This window comes from Gracilinanus agilis, chromosome 4, assembly GCF_016433145.1.
Source record: "Gracilinanus agilis isolate LMUSP501 chromosome 4, AgileGrace, whole genome shotgun sequence".
Classification (NCBI taxonomy): domain Eukaryota; kingdom Metazoa; phylum Chordata; class Mammalia; order Didelphimorphia; family Didelphidae; genus Gracilinanus; species Gracilinanus agilis.
The window spans coordinates 509,467,767-509,476,328 of NC_058133.1; the positions used below are offsets into that span (position 1 = coordinate 509,467,767).

At 49.8% G+C, this 8,562-nt stretch overlaps 1 protein-coding gene across 1 annotated transcript in view; it reads left to right on the forward strand.

Annotated features, from left to right (window-relative positions):
• Positions 1-516: 516 nt before the first annotated feature.
• Positions 517-8,562, forward strand: part of LOC123246869 (aminopeptidase RNPEPL1-like) — a 35,584-nt gene continuing 27,538 nt past the window's right edge. Inside the window, exons 1-4 of the mRNA XM_044675649.1 lie at positions 517-857; positions 3,854-4,005; positions 6,745-6,861; positions 7,989-8,224. Coding sequence (XP_044531584.1) covers positions 3,878-4,005; positions 6,745-6,861; positions 7,989-8,224 — 481 coding nt within the window. The 5' untranslated portion in view covers positions 517-857; positions 3,854-3,877. The remainder of the gene's footprint in view (positions 858-3,853; positions 4,006-6,744; positions 6,862-7,988; positions 8,225-8,562) is intronic.

Below are 8,562 nucleotides of genomic sequence, written 5' to 3' on the forward strand. Positions count from 1 at the left end.
AAGATTTGAACCCAGGACCTCCCATCTCTGGGGCTGGCTCTCTATCCACTGGGCTACCCAGCTGCCCTATCATTTCTTTTTAATTTGGTTTTATTTCTTAGTCTTTGGACCAACAAGCCAGTAGTATGATTAGGCATTAATAGTTGATTCCAGCATTTCTCCCATACCTGGAACTAGTCACTCCTGTTCCATGAAAGCATTTCACTCTCATTTTAAAGGTGAGGGAACTAAGGCCCAAGGGTTTGGCCTGGACCAACACAGCTAGGAATGGTTGGCCAGTTCTGGCCCTTGAGCTCAAGTCTCCCAGCTCCAAGATCAGCACTCACAAGTGGGAAGTGTGGATGTGTCCTGTGGGGCCTGGATCTCGTGCAGGAGGCCTGATGTAGAATTGGAACTCCCTCCCAGGGAGGAAACTTCCTCCCCCAGTGCAGTCTGGTCCATCTTCTGTAGGTCCCAATATTAGAATATGGCCTAGCACCCAGGGAGGTTGGGACTTGGCCAGGGTGACACCGGCCACAAGGGGCCAGGCCTCTGGCTACTACACTGGGTCCTCTTTTGTATCGTGGCCCTATGACCAGCCCCAGCAAAGTGGGGTCCTTGGTAGGTGCCCCTAGAGGCCGCCATCTTGGGCAGACTCTGTTGGACGTTTCCCCCCTCTGGAGTGATGGACGCTGACCCCTGACCTTTTCCTTGTCCCTCCTCTTGTCGTCCTCCAGATCTGGTGGTTGGATCCTGAGCTGACCTACAGTAATTCCAAGCCATTCGTCTTCACCCAGGGCCACTCTGTGTGCAACCGCTCCTTCTTCCCCTGTTTCGACACACCCGCGGTGAAGTGCACTTACTCAGCAACGGTCAAGGTGAGTCACGACTCCTCCCGGGAGGCAGGCTGAGCCGGGGCTGCTGGGCCGGTTCACCTGGGACACTTCTAAAAGGGGAGAACCGCCCTCCTCCTTTCCTGGAGAACATTTCCTCAGCTAAGGAGGGCTCACGGGGCCTGGGAGGGATTCGGTGGCTCATCTGGTCCAAGCCTGTCATTTTTCAGGAGAAACTGAGGCTCAGAGAAAGGAATTGACTTGGACCATCAGTTCCTAGCTTTAAAGGTACAAAGGACCTGAGGGGTCACCTCGTCCAGTCCCATCATTGGACGGAGGAGGAAACTGAGAAGGAAGATGTCTTGGATGCCGGGACACTAATCTTAAACTTAGAAATGGAAGGGTCTTGGTAGAGTGTTGGGTGGGGAATCATCTACTCCCCTTCCCTCGTTTATGGTTGGGGAAATTGAGGCTTGAGAAAGAACTAGAATGGTGGGATCACATCACTAGCTGGAAGGGATGTTGGAGATCATACAGTCCAATTCTATGATTTTATAGAGGAGAAGATAGAATCATGGAGAGAAATGACTTATCCAAGGTCACGCAGATGAGAGCTGAGATTTGAGCCCACATCCTCTGATTTCATATCTAGTCCTTTTCCTATTGTACCATATCTCCTCTGCTGAGTCATAGGATCATGAGATTGGAAATGTAGAGCTGAATGAGACCTCAGTTTAATTGTCTTACTGGGCAAAAATTGAGGCAGACAGAACTTAAGTGACTTGCCCAGGGTCACACAGCTAGCAGATGTCTAAGGTAGGATTTGAATTATGGTCTTCCAATGCCCAGACTGCTTCTCTCTATAACAGAGCTGTGTCCTGGAGCCCTCTGGTTGCAGTCCGGTAAGGCCTCTGGACTTCTTTCAGAAGTGTGTTTTGAAATACATAAGCTCAAACACAGATGATTGCAGAGAAAACAAACCAATATCAAAATAATGATCAAATGATTTTGATCTATATAAACAGATATAATGTACATAATAAATATATTTGATATTAGATTTATTTAATATGTTAAGTTTATATCAGATATTTAAAAAAAACAAGTTCATAGCCCCCAGTTAATAATCTCTGCTCTGGAAGATGACCGATTAATATCCATTGTGTGAGGGACACAAGTGATCTTGGACCCCAAGCTGCAGCCTGTCCAGGGCACACAAAAGGCTTTTTTTTTTTTTTCTCAAAGCCTCCAGATCCCACTGTTGACTTGTCCTAACCTTGGATCTACTCACTCCCCCACCCAAGAAGGGGCTAAGCAACCCCCTTCCGGGGCCCGTCCCTTTGGAGTAGACTTTTGGGGCCCCCTAGGGCCTCTCCATTTCTCCCGATGGCTATACGTCACCTCCTTAACTTGGGCTGAGATCTCGTTGGCCGTGGCCCTTGCTGCCCAAGGTGTTGGCCAGTCCTTCTTCGATCAGGTTGCCTTCTGGAGGCCCATCATACCCATGGACGGCCCCGGGCTTAGGCCAGCTCCCTCGAGGTTCCTCATTCACAAAGTGAGGGAGTTGGAGGAGATGGATCAGCCGGAGAGGAGGAGGAGGGGCTGCTCTCCTTCCATGCACTTCAGGAGGGTCACTAAAGCCAGAGCTGTTTGAAAGGAGGACCATCGGGGTTGCTGAAGGCACCTTCTTCTAGACTGCATTAGCTTCCCAGTCAAAGATCTCTTCCACCTCCCTCATTTTTCAGTTGGGAAAATTGAGGCTCAAAAAAAAACATGACTGAATGATAGGATGACATCCATAGCGGAAAGAGTCTTTGGAAGTCATCCAGTCCAGTTCCATTATTTTATAGAGGAGGAGATAGACTCCTCGGGATCAGTGACTTGTCCAAGATCACACAGGTAGTTAGTGGAATAACTGAGATTTTAATTTATTAAATGACACCTTAATAATGGGCCAAACCCTAGAACACCAAAATGGGCACAGTCCCTACCCTCAAGGAGCTTGTGTTCTTCCACGGTGATAGGACATGAATCCAGATAAGAAAACCCAAATTATAGGTAGAGGGAACCCCAAAGTCATTTCAGGAGGGCAGGAGGGCTCACAGCTCTGAGCCATCCAAAAGGGAGTTCTTGTAGGAGGGGGCAGTGCCTGAGCTGTATTTGAAAGGGGAGTCGGGATTCCCCAAGGCAGAGGTGATTGGCAAGGGCACACCAGAAATGGGGACCTGTACAGGCAAAGCCACAGTGACTAGAGGTAGCATTGAGGAAGGGGAAATAGCATCCTGGTCAGCTTTTCTGGAAGGGAGACTGTGTAAAGGGTTATGATAGGAAATGATATAGGAAAGGAGGGCAAGAGCGTTCGAGGAAGTCCTTGGCATGTCTCTGGGGCCATGTAAGAGACATCCCCTTTTCCTGTGGAATCTGCTCTAGTCCCTTTGTATGCACATAGCAGGCACTCAGAGAATGTTCTTCTTTCCCACTCCTCTATCCAGATCACCACTAAGGAAGCAAGTGCCAAGTTTCCAGATTCCCCAAATCTGCTCTCTCCTCTTCCTCCCAGGCTCTGGAGAAATGAAAGCCAGGTCTGGGAGGTCAGTCCCCCATTTCCTGCCACCTGGGCCCAAATGTGGCCCCTTTAGCTCCTCAAGGGCCCCAGAACCAGAAGGTACCCTGGAGGAGAAATCTGTTATTGCCCCCCCAAACCACAGGCTCCCCAAGAATCCCTAACTCGAGGCGTCCTCTTCTCCTAGTTCCTCCTGCCAAATTCCCAGCCTCACGATGTCTGAACCAAAGGGAGAGAGTTGGGGAAGAGGGACATCTGCTGCTCCCATCTACCACCCCATTGCAACCCTCTCTTGGTCGAGCGAGTGTCCTTTGTGTGCCTTAGGAGCCCTTCCTAGGGGAGAGGCTGGCCTGGGTGCATGAGGAAGACTCGGGAAGTCCCTGCCAAGATGATGTCTGCTGACAACTGCCATTGGGATGACGCTCTGGGCCAGCCCTGGAAGGTCCCCTGGTTTTGAGCATTTGGTGGTGTCTTCCAGGCTCCTGCTGGGGTCCAGGTGCTGATGAGCGCCACCCAAAGTGCCTACCTGGAGAAGGAGGGCGTGTACCAGTTTCACATGGAATACCCAGTGCCTGCCTACTTGGTGGCGCTGGTAGCAGGAGAGCTCGTGCCAGCAGACATTGGGCCCAGGTGAGAGACTTTTCCAGACTGGGATGGCAGGCTCAGAGATCTAGAGCTGGGAGGGACTTGAGAGGGTATTCGGTCCAATCCCCATTTTACAGAAAAGGAAACTGAGGCATAAAGAGGCAATCCCTTGCCCACAGTCATCCAGGAGCAGCAGAGTTGGGATTCCAAGTATGGTCACAATATAGAATTAAAGCCAGAAGATGATTGAATCCAACCTCATTTTACAAATGAGGAAACTGAGACCAGGAAGGCCGGTGGGCTGGTGAAGGAAAGGCCACTCAGATAAGGTTGTGTCTGAGCTGGGATTTTCCCTTTCTGTGCCATCATCACTTGGCATTATCTTGGGTGGGAGGAGGGAGAGATTGCTGGATATGGAGTGGAGGAAAAAAATAACCCAAGTTTGGATCCTATTCAGAGACTTAACGAGCTGTGTGACCATTAGCAAGTCATGGCTGTGGTGAGCCTCAGCCTCCTCATCTGTGAGATGGGAGAGTTGGACATCCCCGCCTCTGATCCCTCCCAGCTCCAAATGCATGATCCTGTGAGCCAACAGACAAAGCACTTGGACTTCAGCCCTAGCCCTTTGCCAGCTTTTCTGACGACTTTGCCTAGGAATTCATCCGGGTACCAAGAGAGGGCTTTGCAGCCCGGAGTATTGGGCAGTAGACCCTGTGTGACCTAAAGCATGGGAAGGAGGAGCCTAACCAGGGGAGCAGCCTCAGGGAAGATCAGGAGGGAGGTGAAGATCTCTGGATTTTGAGAGCTTTCCTTTTTGGGAAGGAGGGAGGGAGGGAGGGAGGCTTTCCACTTTCTGCTGGCTCTGGACATTACTTCTGAGAGGCAGCGTCCTCTCCGTTCTCTCTTTGACAAATGGGGAGTCTCAGGGAAAAGAAGTGGAGAAGATGAGCCGGGAAGAGGCCGGGAGCCTCTCTGGGCCATCTAGCCTGGGCCCCTGAACATGGGCTTCTTCCCTTTCCTCATTTTAGCCTCCTCTGCCAGAGTGTGCTTAACTTTCATCCTTTTGGAGATTTGTGTCCTTCCCTTTGATCTCCAAAGTCACGGTGAGATCGGCTGAGAAAACACGTCCCTAGATGGGGGTACAGTTGGCTTTGCCTGGTAACAAATGGGCATTTTTAACAGAGGCCCTCTGGAGACATTGGCATACTCCCTCTTCCCATCTACCCTTCTGCCCACCCCATTCTCCTAGCTCCCTGCCCTTGCTGTTTAGCCTGGCAGCCTAATGTAATAATTAAAATTATGAAGCTGATAGTAGCTTAGTAGCTTTATTAAATCAAAGTAGTAATAGAAAAGAGAGGGAAAGGTAGGAAAGAGGCAGAGAGGTTGATAGCTTACTAATCTATTGGCCGCCATGATGGATTGAAGCTAACTTCTGACAAGAGTTCCTCCAGGTTCCTTTGCTCCAGCCAGAAAAGATCTCCTGGCCATCACTTAAAAGCTCCTTTCTCCGCCCTCTAGCTCTCCCACAGCGCGTCTAAGGAACCAATCATAGTTTCTTAGTTTGCCTGGGCCACCCAGGGGGGCAGTGCCTGTGGGATCAGTTTCCCGGCTCGTTGGTTCCTTGGCTCTTTCACTTCCCTTCTCTGAGGGCTTGTCCATACCTGAATCTACTCGGTGGTCTTTAACCTCCAGGTCACTGAGAGATGAAGTTAAACAAAGCGACATCATGGAGAGAGAAATTCTCCTCCAGCACTAATTAATGGCTGGTCCAGAAGCCAGTAACGCTGCTCTAGTCAGACCCTGGGGAATGTGGCATAGGTGAAGGGCCAGCCCCACTCACTGGGTGGCTCTAGCTGCCGGGCACGTGACCAGCGCCCAAGGGGAGACAGGAAGGATGGCAGTCTCTGTATTTTCAGAGCTGATATTTATATAGTTGTGTAAGTGTTGGGGGCCTCAGTTTCTTCATCTATAACATGGGAGAGGCAGCTTGGAGGAGGGGACAGAGAATCCATCTTGGAATCAGGAAAGCCTGAGTTCTAGTCCAGCCTCTGACTACCTATTGACTGTGCCTTAAACTCTCCTCATTCTAAGCAGCTCTCTTAAGGCTGAAAGTTACAGAGAAGATGGCAGCCTGCCTTGGGAGAGGGAGCGTCCTCATCTGGGAGTTCCCTTTAGCAATGAAATCCCAAATGTAGTCTCTCTCTCTCTCTCTCTCTCTCTCTCTCTCTAAAGATTTATATAGTGTGTTAGGCACCACATCTCCTATGATCCACACCCCAACCCTGCTGAGATCTAATCATTTATGGGGTTAAAAAATGTTTATCATCATCCTTCATATTTCCATCATCCCCATTTCTCAGTGTATTCTCCTTCTCGTCCCCTCCCAGAAGGGCCCCCCCCCTTAGAATAAAGAATAAAAAAGCAGAAAAAGAGAAGTTTAGTGAAACTAACCAACACATCAAAAACAATCTGACGTATGCACCGCCTCCTAGCCATAGCCCCCCACCTCTACAAAGAAAGAGGAGGGAAAGATGTCTTCTTGTAGTTCTTATTTGGGGCTAAGCTTCTACAGGCATTTTTATCCTGATTTCACCCATGAGAGAACTGACTCTCCAAGAGGTGAACAGTGCAAAGCCCTTGGCTTCAGGGCCAGCCGGGGCTGATGGCAGGATTTGAACTCGGACGTTTCTTGGGTGACCTTTCAGCTGAATCAGGGAGGCTGCAAAGGGAACTCTCCATCTGTCTGGGTGTGTGACGTCCCATCTTGTCGCTGCTTCCTGGCAGGAGCAGAGTATGGGCTGAACCATGTCTTTTGTCAACTGCCACAAGCAAACTGTCGGGGCTGGTGGAACAGTGGTTGAGTGTCGCTGAGAAACTCTACGGGCCCTACCTGTGGGGCAGGTGAGCAGAGGGTTATGGGGGAAAGGGAGGGGCACTCCCATCATGCACAAGGAGGGAGGATGGTGGGAATTTTTCCTTAGGAAAACTGGTTATCAAAATTCCATGAAAATTTGGGTTTTTTTTAAAAAATCTGCTTTCTGTAGCCTCTCCATTCCCCGATCTCTCCATTCTCCCTTGTCCGCTGAGGCAATTAGCATTCATGAAACAGAATTTTTTAAAAAGAAAGAAGTAGGAAAACTTGGCAAAAGGTCCAAAAAATCTGTCATTTTGTGCCGTGCTCCACACCCATAATCCCTTACTTCTTCAAAGGTGCATTTGTGCAGCTCTTCTTTGGGATTCGAATTCCACAAAAGATTTATTAGGCACCTACTATGTGTGGAACCCTCTGCAAAGCTCTGGGGAAAGTACAAAGGTGAAGTGAGACATGTATTTGCCTTCAGGATGTTTACAGTCTAAAGGGATGGGAAGAGACAGGCACAGGGTGTAACTGGAACTCACTCTAACACCAAAATGCCTTTGAGAGGTACAGAACAGTGCTTCGTGAACTTGTAATAAAATCATAGCACCTACTGTGTGCCAGGTGCCATGCTAAGTGCTTTATAAATAATATCTCATTTGAGCCTCACAACAACTCAGGGAGGGAGGTGCTATTCTTGTCCTCATTTTACAGGTAAGGAAACTGAGGCACACAGAGGTTTAAGTGACTTGCCTTGGGTTACACAGATAGTACGTATCTGAGATCAGATTTGAACTGAGGTCCCTCTGACTCAGTGCTCCAGAAGCGCTATCTATCATGACACCCACCTTCTAGTATCTAGAGCAGTGATTCCCAAAGTGGGCGCCACTGCCCCCTGGTGGGTGATGCGGTGATCGAGAGGAGCGGTGATGGCCACAGGTGCATTTATCTTTCCTATTAATTGCTATTAAAATTAAAAAAAATTAATTTCCAGGGGGCTAAGGAATAGTTTTTCTGGAAAGGTAGGCCAAAAAAGCTTGGGAACCACTGATGTAGAGGAAACTTCCCTGTCTGACAAAGTATCCAGGGCATCCAAAAGGGCTGAGCGAGTGACCCCCGGGCTACATGGAATTAAGGGTATCAACTCTCCCATATGTCCTCCTCCACCCAGGTATGACATTGTCTTCCTCCCACCTTCCTTCCCCATCGTGGCGATGGAGAACCCCTGCCTGACCTTCATCATCTCCTCCATCCTGGAGAGTGACGAATTCCTCATCATTGACATCATCCATGAAGTGGCCCACAGCTGGTTCGGCAATGCGGTCACCAACGCCACATGGGAGGAGATGTGGCTGAGTGAGGGGCTGGCCACCTATGCCCAGCGCCGCATCACCACAGAGACCTATGGTACAGCTCCCTGGAACCTGGTGGGGAGAGGGGAGAAAGCACTCGTGGGGGTCAAGTCTCTTCCCCAGAGTCCACAGAAGGGAGGCCTTGGGCAGTCCTCAGCCTCTAAGGGTAGATTGTATCACCCTGCCCTCCCTGCCTCCCCAGGCCTGGTGTTTGCTACTTATATGTTGGGTCCTAGGACTTAAGCATGATGGTGGGTGAGGGAGACCCTAGATCAGAACAGGCCTCCTTCCAGCAGCCTGGTCCATAGGAAAATGGGAAATAGGAGCATTTCCTCCTTCCCTTCCCTTCCCTTCCCTTCCCTTCCCTTCCCTTCCCTTCCCTTCCCTTCCCTT